Consider the following 18,688-nt stretch of genomic DNA (forward strand, 5'->3'; position numbering starts at 1 on the left):
CACCACAATACACCACATCACAACACGACACACCACAACACACCACGACACGACACACAACACGACACGATACGACACACCACAATACACCACATCACATCACACCACACCACGACACGACACACCACACAAGACAACACAACACACCACACATCACATCACATCACACCACACCACAATAAGAAAGAATGAAGGGAGGCTGGCCACATCGAGAGAGGACATCGTCAGGCTGAAGGTCAAAGGTCCCATGTCCTCTTGCAGTCATCAGGGCAGTGAATTCATGCTCGCTGTGTCCAGGACTCGGCACAGGACGGCGGGGCCCAGTTTTCACCTGCCCCAGTATTCAGACGTGTGACAGACAGGTGGATGAAGGTGGGGGACTGTAAGAGCAGGGCGGACAGGACAAAATAACGTATTAAAACGAATAAACACAAAAGGCATTGCTGATGTTCCAGGAGAACAAAGCTGGGAAAACTGAGCACTGTCGTCCCCTGGAATCCAATCCACAAGGAGCTGTTGCTGCCTGCTCCAGCTTCACACCATCCCTTTCAAAACCACGCCACTGTAGTCTTTATGTTTTCTTTGTATTTGTCATTGTTTTTAATGTACTTTATACACATAATAAAATTCTAATTCACTATGGTGTGTGGAAAAAAAATCATAACAATGAAAACGATCTTCCCGTTGAAAGATCCAGTGCAGTCCTTTTCTTTATTTCTCTTCCGACCTCCGGTCCTAGCCATCGGAACCGGAAGAAGACGAACGGGAAGTGACGTCACTCCTGTTGGAGGATCAAGTCAAGCCCTCTTCTTTCTTTTAATCTTTTGATCAAATGTCATTAAAAAAAAGAATAGTTTCAAAATGTTTTCTTAAGTTGTTTTTTTCTTCCCTTTTGACTTCCGGTCCTAAGCACCGGAAAAAAAAAGAGGACGAACAGAAAACTAACACGACACCTAGCCGGAACCGGAAGAGGCCGACTGACAGGAACTGACGTCACACAGCTGCCACTCGGGGTGCCTCTTGGTGGTGAAGCACCACGGCCTGCCACGCCGCATGGCCCGCGGGTTCCGGCAGAAGTTGTGGTCGCCCAGTCCCTCGCCGTCCTCCCGCACTCTGTGGCGGTCCTCCTCGTCCTGTAGGGGGCTGGCGTTGGCCCCGCGGTCCGTCAGGTTGTGGGGGTGCGGGTAGTGCTCGGTCCACTTCTGACACGTGTGGCCGTCCACAGTGTGGTCCAGTGTGCCCCGGTAGTCCCGGCCGTCCGCGTGGGCCAGAGGCAGGCACCTGCCTGCCGGGCAGTACATGGATAGACAGATAGATGGATAGACAGATAGATAGACAGACAGATAGATAGATAGATAAACGAATGCTGTCCTGACCGGACTGAAAATCTAGTGTGGCCAGGGAACGCGGAAGAAGAAGATAAACGAATAAGTAAATGAATAGATGAAATAAATGATTTAGTAGAGAAATAAATGGATAAATAAATGAATGAATAAATAAACACACAAATGATTAGATAGAAGAATGAACAAACAGAGAAGTAAACTTAAGACTATAAGAAAGTGTCAGATCCCATGGTCTTACGGTTACCGGGGCAGTGAATTCCTACACCCACTGTGTCCACAGCTCGTCACAGCCGGGGCCCAGTCTCCCCCCCTTCCGAGGTTTGAACCTTCCCCAAGCAGAGCCAGGTGCCCGTTCACGCCCGGGCGGAGTGGGGAAAATGGAGAGAAGTGCCTTTCTCAGGACAGCACAGCACAGGACAGAGCTAAGCTGGTGTCGATCCAAGAAGAAAAGGAGTGATAATTAAATGGAAGAATGGCTTCGTGGACTGATCCGGTCAGACTGACTTCCTTGACAGGAGTTTGTCTTGTCGGAAATTCGTCGTGACACAATGCGATAGAGGGCGATTCAACACAATAACATCATGACACAACACAACACAACAAGACACAGCACAGAAAAACACAACACAATACAACAAGGCACAGCACAGTACAATGCACAACAAGGCACAGCACAGTACAAGGCACAGTACAATTCACAACAAGGCACAGCACAGTACAAGGCACAGCACAGTACAATGCACAACAAGGCACAGCACAGTACAAGGCACAGCAAGGCACAGCACAGTACAATGCACAACAAGGCACAGCACAGTACAATGCACAACAAGGCACAGCACAGTACAATGCACAACAAGGCACAGCACAGTACAATGCACAACAAGGCACAGCACAGTACAAGGCACAGCACAGTACAATGCACAACAAGGCACAGCACAGTACAATGCACAACAAGGCACAGCACAGTACAATGCACAACAAGGCACAGCACAGTACAAGGCACAACAAGGCACAGCACAGTACAAGGCACAGCACAGTACAATGCACAACAAGGCACAGCACAGTACAATGCACAACAAGGCACAGCACAGTACAATGCACAACAAGGCACAGCACAGTACAATGCACAACAAGGCACAGCACAGTACAAGGCACAGCACAGTACAATGCACAACAAGGCACAGCACAGTACAAGGCACAGCAAGGCACAGCACAGTACAATGCACAACAAGGCACAGCACAGTACAATGCACAACAAGGCACAGCACAGTACAAGGCACAGCACAGTACAATGCACAACAAGGCACAGCACAGTACAAGGCACAGCACAGTACAATGCACAACAAGGCACAGCACAGTACAAGGCACAGCACAGTACAATGCACAACAAGGCACAGCACAGTACAAGGCACAGTACAATGCACAACAAGGCACAGCACAGTACAATGCACAACAAGGCACAGCACAGTACAATGCACAACAAGGCACAGCACAGTACAAGGCACAGCACAGTACAAGGCACAACAAGGCACAGCACAGTACAAGGCACAGCACAGTACAACAAGGCACAGCACAGTACAAGGCACAGCACAGTACAACAAGGCACAGCACAGTACAAGGCACAGCACAGTACAACAAGGCACAGCACAGTACAAGGCACAGCACAGTACAACAAGACACAGCACAGTACAACAAGGCAAAGCACAGCACAGTACAACACAAGACACAGCACAGCACAGCACAGGACACAGCACAGCACAGCATGGCACAACACACAAAACACCACATCACGCCACACCACTCCAAAAACACAACACATCACACCACAAAACCGCACACACCACACCACACCACACCACAGTAACAAAGAAAGAAGAAGGGCTGTCCACGTCATACTGATCAACTCACGTCGGGCCCTCCTCTCGCAGACGAAGGGGTAGACATAGTCGCGGCGTGACCGCATGGATCCAGTCCACACCCCGACCCACAGGGTGACGTTGGTGCGGTGGTCCCTCTCCAGCACCAGGGACGTTCGGGTGGACGGTTCGCCTCGACCCCAGTTGCTGTAGCCCAGGTCTCCGGGGTTCGAATCCCTGCGATGCCTGGAATGAAGGAAGAAAGGTTCAGTCTCGGGTTTAAGGTTTTGTCTTGACAGTATTTTTTTTTTCCAGAAAATATCACACAGTGAAAGTGCAATCAATTCGATACGCCAAGATCGTTTTACAACTTTTAAGTCCTTTCAAGCAGGGTATTTTCACTACTTCATACAGAAATCTTTCTCGTTGTTTTTCGAGTGTTAGTGGTGGAGTGCTTGTGCGTGTGTGTGTGTGTGTGTGTGTGTTTATACAACATAATAGTGGAGGAAAACAGTGCTGGTAACAATCAAACGACCCTTCCGTGTGTGTAAGTCCGCACATATACTCATGCACAAGTACGAACGAACGAACGAACACATACACAGAGGAGTTGGTGGGAAGAGAGAGAGGGGAGAGAGAGTCGGAGGGTAGGGGGAGGGGTGTGTGTGGGGGGGGGGGCCGGGGCAGGGGGGGGGGCGAAACGAAAAGATTTTTCATTACAGGCCAGAGAAATACAGACAGTGAGAAACACACAGAGATGACTATTACACACACACACACACACACACACACACACACCATTTCATGGTATCGTTCACCACCCTGCCCCCTGTCCTCCAGACGAGCAGAGAGGGGAACTCCCTCCACAGGTACCCCGCCAGAAACTTGTCCTCTCGCTGAGTCTCGATGAACACCAGATGAGAGTTGAGCTGCGCACACTTCCGGTCGGCAGCCGGAAACGACAGCTTGGGACGGTCAAAAAACCGGTAACAGCTGGCGTCGTGTTTGAGCCAGTCGTCAGGGCAGCCTGCCAGGTGGTGAAAGGAGGAGAAAAGGATGCTGACTGTTTCAGCTTTTGACTTACTTCAGTCTCTGTCATGTGTTTGGGTTCACAGTCAGACTCGAGGGCTGAGGGAATGTATTGTGTGTGAGGTGAGTCTGTGACAGCACTTCAGATCAGATTAATATAGATGTAGTGTAGTGCAGTGTAGTGCCACGTAATGTAGTGTAGTGTAGTGCAGTGTAGTGCAACGTAATGTAGTGTAGTGTAGTACAGTGTAGTGTAGTGCAATGTAGTGCAAAGTAATGTAGCGTAGTGCAGTGTAGTGCTACGTAATGTAGTGCAGTGTAGTGCCACGTAATGTAGTGTAGTGTAGTACAGTGTAGTGTAGTGTAGTGCCACGTAATGTAGTGTAGTGCAGTGCAGTGTAGTGTAGTACAGCGTAGTGCAGTGTAATGTAGTGCCACGTAATGTAGTGTAGTGCAGTGTAGTGTAGTGCCACGTAATGTAGTGTAGTGTAGTGCCACGTAATGTAGTGTAGTGCAGTGTAGTGTAGTGCCACGTAATGTAGTGTAGTGTAGTGCCATGCCACGTAATGTAGTGTAGTGTAGTGCCACGTAATGTAGTGTAGTGTAGTACAGTGTAGTGTAGTGTAGTGTAGTGCCACGTAATGTAGTGTAGTGTAGTGTAGTGCCACGTAATGTAGTGTAGTGTAGTACAGTGTAGTGTAGTGCAGTGTAGTGCCACGTAATGTAGTGTAGTGTAGTGCAGTGTAGTGCAGTGCAGTGCCGCGTAATGTAGTGTAGTGCAGTGTAGTGTAGTGCCACGTAATGTAATGTAGTGTGGTGTAGTGCAGTGTAGTATCAGGGCTTCTCAAATACTAGTAACCTCAAGAATCATTCGATTCACAGTTGTTTTCTTCATAAGCTCAGGTAAGTGCTTGCAGATGTTCTTTCCCTGTCTGTCTGTCTGTCTGGCTCTATCTGTGTCTCTCTTTCTATCCTCTTCTTCTTCTCTGAGTCTCTCTGCCCCAGTCACACACACAGATACACACACGCACGTACGCATGCACACACAAACACACACATAGATACCCACATACGACCGAACCTCTCATAAAAAGACGTAACAAAAGCCTCAACAACCACTCTCACGTTGAACGAAAGATCTCCATGAAATCAGCCAGGTATACCACGTGTTTTAAAATGTCACAAACCACGCTGCACCTGCATAATTGAGTGACCTACTTTCAGTCCATGTTCCCTCTGGATCTTAACTCTGGACCGCTGACTCCAGAGCGCTGACACTTCCTCGAGGAAAGGAAGTATCTTTCGGTCAGCGCTCTTTCTCCTGTCTTGGCCCAGTTCAGTTCAGTTCAGTTACTCAAGGAGGCGTCACTGCGTTCGGACAAATCCATACACGCTCCACCACATCTGCTAGACAGATGTCTGACCAGTGGTGTAACCCAAAGCGCTTAGTCAGGCCTTGAGGAGGAAAAAAAAAGTGGAAAAACCCAGTGATATGGGACGCCCTTCTCACTAAATCACGTGGATTCCCCAGTTCAGTTTGAAAGAGTTTGTCAAAACACACCTACCCCCTTCTGCCTTTCGTTTAATTGACTGATGTACTTCTTGAACTTCTACTGGCCGTGTGTGTGTGTGTGTGTGTGTGTGTGTGTGTGTGTGTGTGTGTAAGTACGTTTGCATGTGTGTTTCTGCGTGCACACGTGTGTTGTTTGTGTGGAACTGGAATGTATCTTGAGGAATGTGTAGCTTTTACCGCACGCGTCTCGAGCTCAGTGTCTGGGAATCAGTTGTGGGCGTTAGTCTGCATTATAATTATTATTACCATTAGTAGTTGTGGTAGTGGCAGCAGCAGCAGCAGTAGTAGTAGCAGCAGCAGTAGTTGTAGTGGCAGCATCAGTAGTAGTAGTTGTAACGGCAGTAGTAGTAGTAGCAGCAACAGCAGTAGTAGTAGCAGCAGCAGCAGTAGTAGTAGCAGTAGTAGTAGCAGTAGTAGTAGTAGCAGTAGTAGTAGTAGTAGCAGCAGCATTAGTAGTAGTGGTAGCAGCAGCATTAGTAGTAGTGGTAGCAGCAGCAGCAGTCATAGTAACAGCAGCAGGAGCAGCAGTAGTAGCAGCAGCAGTAGCAGTAGCAGCAGTAGTAGCAGCAGCAGCAGTAGTAGCAGTAGTAGTAGTAGCAGCAGCAGTAATAGTAGCAGTAGTAGCAGCAGTAGCAGTAGCAGCAGCAGCAGCAGTCAACAACCCAAACTAAACACGCCGTAACCGCTCAAACATCCGCCCTGGCGTACTTGAATCCCGGGAGTCAGAGTAGAGGTTACACCGGTACATGTCTCTCAGCTGCGCCATGTCAATGGTGCTCAGGCCGTGACGTTGTCTCAGCACCAGGCCAAGCTCCCTGCCCACCCCAATCACCTGCCACCACAAAAATGACCCCGGCGAAAAATAAAATGAAATGAAAACTTAAAAAGAAAGAAGTGAAATCTGGTGCCTGATTCATTGTGATAAAGTGAAGGGGACACACCACGATAAGGAATGTCCATGACGAGGACAGCCCATCCATAGCAACAACTTAACTCACTCAGTACGGCCAGTCCTCTCTTCTCCTCTACACAGACCCCTCGGATGTCCAGTGGGTGTCTGAATGACCCAACCTTTAGCTTCCGTCGTCAGAACTGTGGTATTCTTTGTCAACATTCATCTCTTCAGTATAAGAGCCTTCCGCTCTCAATATTTTGATGATGGTAATTGGGGTGAAACGCTGTTAGCGTCGTCTCTTTCACCGTTCGTATGGAGAGAGTTAATTAAGGGTACAGCGGTGGCCGAGTGGTAAAGTGCCTGACTGGGACAGGTTGGAGTTCCCTCCACGAACAGAGATTTTTGTTACTCTACTCCTTCCCTTGGTAGTGGTCTTGGTGCTAGTCTTTCGGATGCCTACATACACACACACGTGCAGTGTTAGTTTCAGTATCAGTAATAGTAGCTCAAGGAGGCGTCACTGCGTTCGGACAAATCCATATGCACTACACCACATCTGCCAAGCAGATGCCTGACCAGCAGTGTAACCCAACGCGCTTAGTCAGGCCTTGAGAAAAAAAAGAAAGATAATAGTATAAAAAAAAATAATTATAAAAATAAATGAAAATAAAATAAAAAGACAATAATGATGATAAATAAGCAAATAAGTGTAAAACATGCAAACACACATTCACACACACACACACACACAAACGCATGCACAACAGATATGCAACAAACATGCAGTTTCACAGATATGAACCCACAAACAATTACACATAAACGTACACAAGCCCCGACACACACACACACACACACACACACACACACACATTATCCTGCAACCTCTCCCCTCCCAGTCCCCCCTCCTCCACACACTAATTTCTAGGCTACGTATCGCATCTCAGTTCCACGGCACACACACACTTACTTGTACAAGCACACACACACACGCACATATCCTCCACCACACACACACACACACACACACACACACACACACACACACGCCCATATCCTCCCCCCCCCCCCACACACACCCCCGCCACCCACACATATATACAAATATATTTATGCACACCTGCACGTTCCAACATTCCGTTGCTCCCACAGTACAGACATGCACACTCACACACACCTCATCCCCCCCCCCTGCGGCCCCCCCCCCACACACACACACTCACTCACACACACACACACACACACACACACACACACACATACACGCACGTGCACAGAGCTCTCCTGACACATGTGTATACTTACACACTCGCGCACGCCCACAAACACACAGACACACACACGCGCGCGCGCACACACAAAGGCTGCCACTGCACACGTGCACACCCACACACACTTACACACACACACACACCCAACCACCCCTACACCCACACCCACACACCCATCACCACCCACACCCACACACCCATCACCACCCACACCCACACACCCATCACCACCCACACCCACACACCCATCACCACCCACACACACACACCCATTACCACCCCCACACCCACACACCCATCACCACCCACACACACACACCCATCACCACCCCCACACCCACACACCCATCACCACCCCCACACACCCACCCATCACCACCCCCACACCCACACACCCATCACCACCCACACCCACACCCCTATCACCACCCCCACACCCACACACCCATCACCACCCCCACACCCACACACCCATCACCACCCCCACACACCCATCACCACCCACACCCACACCCCTATCACCACCCCCACACCCACACACCCATCACCACCCACACACACACACCCATCACCACCCACACACACCCATCACCACCCCCACACCCACACACCCATCACCACCCACACACACACACCCATCACCACCCCCACACCCACACACCCATCACCACCCCCACCCCCAACCACACCCCCATCACCACCCCCACACCCACACACCCATCACCACCCACACACACACACCCATCACCACCCCCACACCCACACACCCATCACCAACCCCAACCCCAACCACACCCCCATCACCACCCACACACCCATCACCACCCACACACACACACCCATCACCACCCACACACCCACACCCCCATCACCACCCCCACCCCCAACCACACCCCCATCACCACCCCCACACCCACACACCCATCACCACCCACACACCCACACACCCATCACCACCCCCACACCCACACACCCATCACCACCCACACACACACACCCATCACCACCCCACACCCATCACCACCCACACCCACACCCCTATCACCACCCACACCCACACACCCATCACCACCCACACACCCATCACCACCCACACCCCCACACCCACACACCCATCACCACCCACACCCACACATCACCACCCACACCCACACACCCATCACCACCCACACCCACACCCCTATCACCACCCCCACCCCCACCTCCACACACCCACACCCACCTCCACACCCATCACCACCGCCCCCCCCCCCCTCACACACACACACACACACACACACACACACACACACACACACACACACACACACCTTGATGGTGGGTTTCCCGTTACGAGTGAAGGCGAACTTGGAGTAGTGCATGACGGAGCCGTAGTCATAGGGGAATCCCCGCGAGGTGGACACGTGCTCAGAGATCTTGTCAAAGTCCTTGAGGAATCTCTCCGAGATGTTCTCCTCCAGGATCTCCACGAACTCGTCCCGGTCCTTTCTCGCCTGTGGACAGCGAGTGCAGATGGGCGAGCAGAGAGCCATGTAAAGTGATATAGAGAAATGGTGATGATGATCATAATGATACTACTACTACTACTGCTGCTGCTGCTGCTGCTGCTCCTCCTCCTACTGGGTGGGTGGTGTGTCCATCGAGATCGATGATGACCATCGTTGTCATCCAGCTGGGGGATGGGGGGAGGGTGGTGGTGGGGTGGGGGGAGGATGCTCATGAATCTATCTGTGAATGCGCAGATGGCTGAATAGTCCAATCTGCGCACGAAATGTTCGCTGACAGTTGGGGCAGACAAAGACAGGCATATCATTGTCAGGGAGCTTGTTTGCCCGTGACTTTCTGGCCTGCCTCTTCTGAACAATTGCAGCAGTCCTGTTGGCCTCGCACAACTTGGCGCCTTTGTGCACAGCAGCGCGCCATTTGTTACGGTCCACTGCAGATTCCTCCCAGGAGTCAGGGTTGATATCAAACGCTTTAAGAGAGACTTTCAGAGTATCTCTGAAGCGCTTCTTCTGACCTCCGTGTGATCTCTTCCCTTGTTGCAGCTCGCCATAGAAGAGCCTTTTGGGCAGCCGATGGTCTGGCATGCGCGCCACGTGTCCAGCCCAGCGAAGCTGGGACTGCATCAGGATGGTGAAGATGCTGGGAAGGGTGGCTTTTGCGAGTACCTCTGTGTCTGGGGTCCTGTCTTGCCACTTGATGTTCAGTAGCTTCCTGAGGCATGTTGTGTGGAAGTGGTTCAGCTTCTTGGCATGTCGTTGGTACACTGTCCAAGTTTCGCAGGCGTACAGTAGTGTGGGGAGAACTACTGCTCTGTAGACCTTTAGCTTGGTCTCAAGACTAATGCCTCTTCTGTTCCAGACATTTGCACTGAGTCTGCCAAAAGTTGCGCTTGCTCTTGCAATCCTGACGTTCACTTCATCGTCGATGGTCGCATTTCGTGACAGTGTGCTGCCAAGGTATGTGAACCGCTCCACCGCACTGAGTCTCTGACCGCTGACTGTGATGTTGGGCTCAACGTAGGGTTTCCCTGGGGCTGGCTGATGGAGAACTTCCTCCTCCTACTACTACTACCAATAACAATATCAATACTAATTATAATGATACCAATAACAACAACAAGATCAACAACAGTACTACTACTAATTATAATAATGATAATAATAACATTGATGATGATGAAAATGTTGGTGGTGGTGGTGGTGGTGGTTGTCATGGTGATGATATCGGTATGAACACAGCGCTGAATCTTGTGCAGACAAATCAAGCTGCTTTCCCACCACAGGCATACCTCTCATTCCAGGGGGTCAAAGACAAAACATGGATGCCTGTAAGCACAGACAGAAAGACAGACCAGATAGACACAGGCATGTAACTGTGCAGAAAGACATCGAGAAAGAGACATAGACAGTGTGTGACAGACAGAAAAAGACAGACCAGATAGACACAGGCATGTAACTGTGCAGAAAGACATCGAGAAAGAGACATAGACAGTGTGTGACAGACAGAAAAAGACAGACCAGATAGACACAGGCATGTAACTGTGCAGAAAGACATCGAGAAAGAGACATAGACAGTGTGTGACAGACAGAAAGACAGACCAGATAGATACAGGCATGTAACTGTGCAGAAAGACATCGAGAAAGAGACATAGACAGTGTGTGACAGACAGAAAAAGAAAGACCAGATGGACACAGGCATGTAACTGTGCAGAAAGACATCGAGAAAGAGACATAGACAGTGTGTGATAGACAGAAAAAGACAGACCAGATAGACACAGGCATGTAACTGTGCAGAAAGACATCGAGAAAGAGACACAGACAGTGTGTGACAGACAGAAAAAGAAAGACCAGATGGACACAGGCATGTAACTGTGCAGAAAGACATCGAGAAAGAGACATAGACAGTGTGTGATAGACAGAAAAAGACAGACCAGATAGACACAGGCATGTAACTGTGCAGAAAGACATCGAGAAAGAGACATAGACAGTGTGTGATAGACAGAAAAAGACAGACCAGATGGACACAGGCATGTAACTGTGCAGAAAGACATCGAGAAAGAGACATAGACAGTGTGTGATAGACAGAAAAAGACAGACCAGATGGACACAGGCATGTAACTGTGCAGAAAGACATCGAGAAAGAGACATAGACAGTGTGTGACAGACAGAAAAAGAAAGACCAGATGGACACAGGCATGTAACTGTGCAGAAAGACATCGAGAAAGAGACACAGACAGTGTGTGATAGACAGAAAAAGACAGACCAGATGGACACAGGCATGTAACTGTGCAGAAAGACATCGAGAAAGAGACATAGACAGTGTGTGATAGACAGAAAAAGACAGACCAGATGGACACAGGCATGTAACTGTGCAGAAAGACATCGAGAAAGAGACATAGACAGTGTGTGATAGACAGAAAAAGACAGACCAGATGGACACAGGCATGTAACTGTGCAGAAAGACATCGAGAAAGAGACATAGACAGTGTGTGATAGACAGAAAAAGACAGACCAGATAGACACAGGCATGTAACTGTGCAGAAAGACATCGAGAAAGAGACATAGACAGTGTATGATAGACAGAAAAAGAAAGACCAGATGGACACAGGCATGTAACTGTGCAGAAAGACATCGAGAAAGAGACATAGACAGTGTGTGACAGACAGAAAAAGACAGACCAGATGGACACAGGCATGTAACTGTGCAGAAAGACATCGAGAAAGAGACACAGACAGTGTGTGACAGACAGAAAAAGAAAGACCAGATGGACACAGGCATGTAACTGTGCAGAAAGACATCGAGAAAGAGACATAGACAGTGTGTGACAGACAGAAAAAGAAAGACCAGATGGACACAGGCATGTAACTGTGCAGAAAGACATCGAGAAAGAGACATAGACAGTGTGTGATAGACAGAAAAAGACAGACCAGATGGACACAGGCATGTAACTGTGCAGAAAGACATCGAGAAAGAGACATAGACAGTGTGTGACAGACAGAAAAAGAAAGACCAGATGGACACAGGCATGTAACTGTGCAGAAAGACATCGAGAAAGAGACATAGACAGTGTGTGACAGACAGAAAAAGACAGACCAGATGGACACAGGCATGTAACTGTGCAGAAAGACATCGAGAAAGAGACACAGACAGTGTGTGACAGACAGAAAAAGAAAGACCAGATGGACACAGGCATGTAACTGTGCAGAAAGACATCGAGAAAGAGACACAGACAGTGTGTGACCGACAGAAAAAGACAGACCAGATGGACACAGGCATGTAACTGTGCAGAAAGACATCGAGAAAGAGACATAGACAGTGTGTGATAGACAGAAAAAGAAAGACCAGATGGACACAGGCATGTAACTGTGCAGAAAGACATCGAGAAAGAGACACAGACAGTGTGTGACAGACAGAAAAAGACAGACCAGATGGACACAGGCATGTAACTGTGCAGAAAGACATCGAGAAAGAGACACAGACAGTGTGTGACAGATCAGAAAAAGAAAGACCAGATGGACACAGGCATGTAACTGTGCAGAAAGACATCGAGAAAGAGACACAGACAGTGTGTGACAGACAGAAAAAGACAGACCAGATGGACACAGGCATGTAACTGTGCAGAAAGACATCGAGAAAGAGACACAGACAGTGTGTGACAGACAGAAAAAGACAGACCAGATGGACACAGGCATGTAACTGTGCAGAAAGACATCGAGAAAGAGACACAGACAGTGTGTGACAGACAGAAAAAGAAAGACCAGATGGACACAGGCATGTAACTGTGCAGAAAGACATCGAGAAAGAGACACAGACAGTGTGTGATAGACAGAAAAAGACAGACCAGATAGACACAGGCATGTAACTGTGCAGAAAGACATCGAGAAAGAGACACAGACAGTGTGTGACAGACAGAAAAAGAAAGACCAGATGGACACAGGCATGTAACTGTGCAGAAAGACATCGAGAAAGAGACACAGACAGTGTGTGACAGACAGAAAAAGACAGACCAGATGGACACAGGCATGTAACTGTGCAGAAAGACATCGAGAAAGAGACACAGACAGTGTGTGATAGACAGAAAAAGACAGACCAGATAGACACAGGCATGTAACTGTGCAGAAAGACATCGAGAAAGAGACACAGACAGTGTGTGACAGACAGAAAAAGAAAGACCAGATGGACACAGGCATGTAACTGTGCAGAAAGACATCGAGAAAGAGACATAGACAGTGTGTGACAGACAGAAAAAGACAGACCAGATGGACACAGGCATGTAACTGTGCAGAAAGACATCGAGAAAGAGACACAGACAGTGTGTGACAGACAGAAAAAGACAGACCAGATGGACACAGGCATGTAACTGTGCAGAAAGACATCGAGAAAGAGACATAGACAGTGTGTGACAGACAGAAAAAGACAGACCAGATGGACACAGGCATGTAACTGTGCAGAAAGACATCGAGAAAGAGACACAGACAGTGTGTGACAGACAGAAAAAGACAACAGATAGACAGACAGAATTCTGGGCACATACTTGAATTGGGAGGTTAAACAATGAAACAGCTTTACAACAGAGTTTACTTGAGAGACAGAGAGATAGAGAGACAGACAAACAGACAGACAGACAGAGACACATAGAGAGACAGAGACAGCCAAAGAAACACTGAGAGAGAAGCAGTGAGAGATTATACACACAGTGCCCACCTGTTCGTGCCAAACCCCCAGAGAATGGAAGATCTCGTGCACCGCTGTACCGATGTTCTCACAGCCCCGCCCCACACTCACCACCTGCTTCCCTCCCTTCCGACCAATCAGCGACCAGCATCTGTCACAGCGGACCAATCAGGAGCAAGGGTGGGGGTTTTATTATTTTATTTTTAGCCACAATGGTTCTTGGATGTTTATACTTAATTACGTACTTCCTGGCCCAAATTTTAAGCATTCGCTAGATCGATTAGTATGATGAACATGTATTTATCTATTTTTGATTGATTTATTTATTTACTTATTCAGTTATTCGTTTTCTATAGTGTCAATATTCCAGATACATGTAGGTAATTGAACTGATCAACATAACTGACAGCTCTACGCGTTTACTGTTTAACTTATGAAATATTTTATATTATTTTCCCGTCTTCATTCACAAACAGTGACTTATATTTATTCACGAGCAAGATGAATATCCATGATGTGCAATGGACTAATAATGTTGTGTCATTAGTTTGCTTTTTGGACATTCATTTCACAATTGTATATGACTGCAAGAAATACAGAGTCACAACATCAAAATAAAATTTCAACAAATCTGATGAATGTTAACAATCTTTTTACGGACTTTCCATACTACACCTGCAACACGTGTAAATGCTTGTGCTCAGTGGCCTCCTCGTCAGATGAATACATATGTGAATACAATCTTTGAAACAAAATGACTGATACTTTGGACGCTATGCTGAGAAAAACGTTCATTTGAACACACACAAAAAAAGAAAGAAAAAAAAGGTAAAATGTTACCAACAAAACCTCAGCCCACTCCCAACACACAGACTGTTTCAACCTCACCCATGATCGCTGATGAAGCGAACGTAATCCGCATCAGACCCATTCTTCTTGCGGAAGGTTATACAGGACCGCTGTGTGATGTGTTTGAAGGCGCGTAGTATTACACGCTGCGCTGTGGCACCTGGGATAGACGTCAATGAACAGTTTGAGAACAGAACAATATGGTAATGCGGGGAAACAGGTACTAGGAAACAAATATCGTTTTGGGGTAATAGAATTACTTCTCTTTTTTTTCTTCTTTTTTTAATGAAGAAAAACTAGCAATGGTAGCTGATAAATCCTAGATGTTCGCACCATGTGCTTGGAATCCCATAGGATGAAAGGGAGAAGGTCAGAAATTGTCAACAGCACGAGTGTCCAACGTTGATAAACATCTTCTTTGTTGTTTTGGAGAGAGAGAGAGAGAGAGAGAGAGAGAGATGTTTTGGGAAACACACACACACACACACACACACACACACACACACACACAGAGGGAGAGAGAGAGATTATGCTTGCACACACGTGTAGGGTGTTCAATATTCAATGGCTAATTGAACGTGACACCCATTGTGAATTCAATGGTTTCCCACACGGATCATGCACGAACACATCCCCACGTCTCCGGGAATGGAAACATTTTGCCCAGCACACGACGAACCACACGTACTGAGCTTATCGCTGAACTCGTATGGGACTTGGCCATCCTTCCACAGCCTGTTGCGCAGGCGAACCGTGGCTCTCTTGGCGCGAGACTGACCGGAAGTCTCCTGGTAGCGCTGGGGGAAAATGAGGCGGTCCACCTCTTCGTCCAGAACGATGTCCCCTTGGTAGAACATGCTGCTCCCTGGTGGTCACACACACAGGACGGCGGTCAGCCGCCGGACAGGGAAAGGAAAAGAACACAAAACACAAGCAAGCAAGGAAGAAAGAGTGAAACTGACATCTGACTGGCAGAGGGACAATCAAGGTGGGGGCTGGGGGGATTATATCTCCCATAACGGTGACTCTTTGATCTAAATAGAACAGGCACACAGAAAAATCTGTATGTTACTCAGGACCTGTCTTGAACGTTGGGTAATGCTCCTGTCAAACATCTACCTAGAAGATGCTGTGTGGCGCATATGGATTTGTCCGAACGCAGTGACGCCTCTTTCAGAAACTGAAACTGAAGAGCATATGGAAGAAAAGAAAGAAAGAAAGGAAAAGAGCAGATGCAGCTAATGACATGTTCTACAACCCTTTAGCTTTGCCCTTCCCCACTTACGACAGATAAACGTTCCACTCAATAACAAATCAACAATACATAAGGTCTCAATTTTGGGATTGGTTTCCACGATCACAAAAATACTGCTCTTGTGGACAAATAGTCCTAGCCGATGGTGTTCGATGTGTGGCAGAAAGATTTCACACAATTACGGCAGTGGTACTCCGCAGACAGACACAGTGAAAAGAGAGAGGTTTCTTTGACACACTTGACAAGAAAGATACCATGCAAACGCTGTACGAATGTTACACACGGTGGACAAACACAACAGACATCATGCTGCACTGACACGACAATCATGTCCATTTCTGATGGTTTCACTTTCAAGGCTGCAGGAAACCGTGCAAACAGTCTGTATCCTCTGCGCTACACCTGGTTCAAAATAACAAACCACCACACCACCACCACCACCAACAACAACAAACACTGAGGCACAGACACAGGGACAGTGTGCAACAGATGGTCCTGATGGTCCACAGACAGATAAAATCAACTCAGCACAACACAACACAGCACAACCCAATCCAGACCAGCACAACACAACACTACACTATACAACACAACACTGCAGCACAGCACAACACAACTTAGCACAGCACAGCACAGCACAACCCAACCCAACTCAACACAACACAACGCAACCCAAAACAACCCAACCCAACCCAACCCAACCCAACCCAACACAACCCAACCCAACACAACCCAACACAAACACAACACAGCGCAACCCAACCAACCCAACCCAACACAACCCAACCCAACCCAACACAACCCAACCCAACACAACACAACCCGACCCAACCCAACCCAACACAACACAACACAACACAACACAGCGCAACACAACACAACACAACCCAACACAACCCAACCCAACCCAACACAACACAACCCAACCCAACACAACACAACCCAACACAACACAACCCAACACAACACAACACAACCCGACCCAACACAACCCAACCCAACCCAACACAACACAACCCAACACAACACAACACAACCCAACACAACACAACCCAACACAACACAACACAACCCAACCCAACACAACCCAACCCAACCCAACACAACACAACCCAACCCAACACAACACAACCCAACACAACACAGCGCAACACAACACAACACAACCCGACCCAACACAACCCAACCCAACCCAACACAACACAACACAACGCAACACAACCCAACCCAACACAACACAACACAACCCAACCCAACACAACCCAACCCAACCCAACACAACACAACACAACGCAACACAACCCAACCCAACACAACACAACACAACCCAACCCAACACAACACAACCCAACACAACACAACACAACACAACACAACACAACCCGACCCAACACAACCCAACCCAACCCAACACAACACAACCCAACCCAACACAACACAACCCAACACAACACAGCGCAACACAACACAACACAACCCGACCCAACACAACCCAACCCAACCCAACACAACCCAACCCAACCCAACCCAACCCAACTCAACACAACACAACACAACCCGACCCAACCCAACTGACCTGTGCCACGTGGCTTGTACGTGGGGGGCAATGGGGTCACCCCCCCTCCTGCCTCTTCCCTGTTGGGCATGTTGAGAGGGGTGCACAGGTAGTGGGGGCACACGTCTGGTGCACACACACACACACACACACACACACACACACTCTCACTCACACACACACACACACACACACACACACACACACACACACAGTAATGATGGCTGAATGATTCTTGATTTTTTCTTTCCTCCTTACTTTTTTTTCCCCACGGTGAAATTACAATCTTGTACAGTGATAAACATACACAGATATAAATATTGCATCGTACACATATGTGCAAACACGGATGCATAATAATGATATTTGCAACAGCAACGAAAACAAATTTATTTTATACCTAGGTACACACATGCATGTTTCGTGCAGACATACATAAACGAAACAAAAACATATACCAGGACAGGTACTTTTTGTTGTTGTTGTTTGTTTTTACAGATTGTTAATCATATCATAAACTGAAATGCCTTTTTTTCTTATTTTTTATTCTTATTTAAAGCTTAGAGCCCAGACTACACACGGTCAAACCAGGTACAAAGTGAAAATGTCGATTCCGTAGATTCTGAAAGAAAAATACATGGAAAGGAAAATTAGGTTCACGTTCTGCCATACACATGCGCACAGTTCTACAACACGCCATTGACGTTCGCCTTTCTGTCAGTTTCTCCAAGGGTTGGAAAACCCGAAAAGCAAAAAACAAACAACAACCACACATACAAAAAACAAAAACAACAACAACAACAAAACAAAAAACAAACAAACAAGCAAACAACAACAAAAACACACAAAAAAACCCAACCAGAACTAGAAAAGAGAAAGG

General features: G+C 47.8%; 1 protein-coding gene across 4 annotated transcripts in view; it reads right to left on the bottom strand.

Annotated features, from left to right (window-relative positions):
• Positions 1–579: 579 nt before the first annotated feature.
• LOC143297930 (zinc metalloproteinase nas-7-like) overlaps positions 580–18,688 on the bottom strand; it is a 26,371-nt gene continuing 8,262 nt past the window's right edge. For 2 of the 4 annotated variants that reach the window (XM_076610518.1, XM_076610519.1), the window contains 9 exons: positions 17,830–17,934; positions 15,687–15,863; positions 15,038–15,158; positions 14,180–14,300; positions 9,281–9,463; positions 6,513–6,636; positions 4,001–4,229; positions 3,255–3,448; positions 580–1,285 (listed from right to left, as the gene is read on the bottom strand). In XM_076610518.1, the coding sequence (XP_076466633.1) occupies positions 954–1,285; positions 3,255–3,448; positions 4,001–4,229; positions 6,513–6,636; positions 9,281–9,463; positions 14,180–14,300; positions 15,038–15,158; positions 15,687–15,863; positions 17,830–17,934 (1,586 nt within the window). In that variant the 3' untranslated portion in view covers positions 580–953. The remainder of the gene's footprint in view (positions 1,286–3,254; positions 3,449–4,000; positions 4,230–6,512; positions 6,637–9,280; positions 9,464–14,179; positions 14,301–15,037; positions 15,159–15,686; positions 15,864–17,829; positions 17,935–18,688) is intronic. The other 2 variants (XM_076610521.1, XM_076610520.1) reach the window with 2 other exon arrangements.

This window comes from Babylonia areolata, chromosome 23 (assembly GCF_041734735.1).
Source record: "Babylonia areolata isolate BAREFJ2019XMU chromosome 23, ASM4173473v1, whole genome shotgun sequence".
Lineage (NCBI taxonomy): Eukaryota > Metazoa > Mollusca > Gastropoda > Neogastropoda > Buccinidae > Babylonia > Babylonia areolata.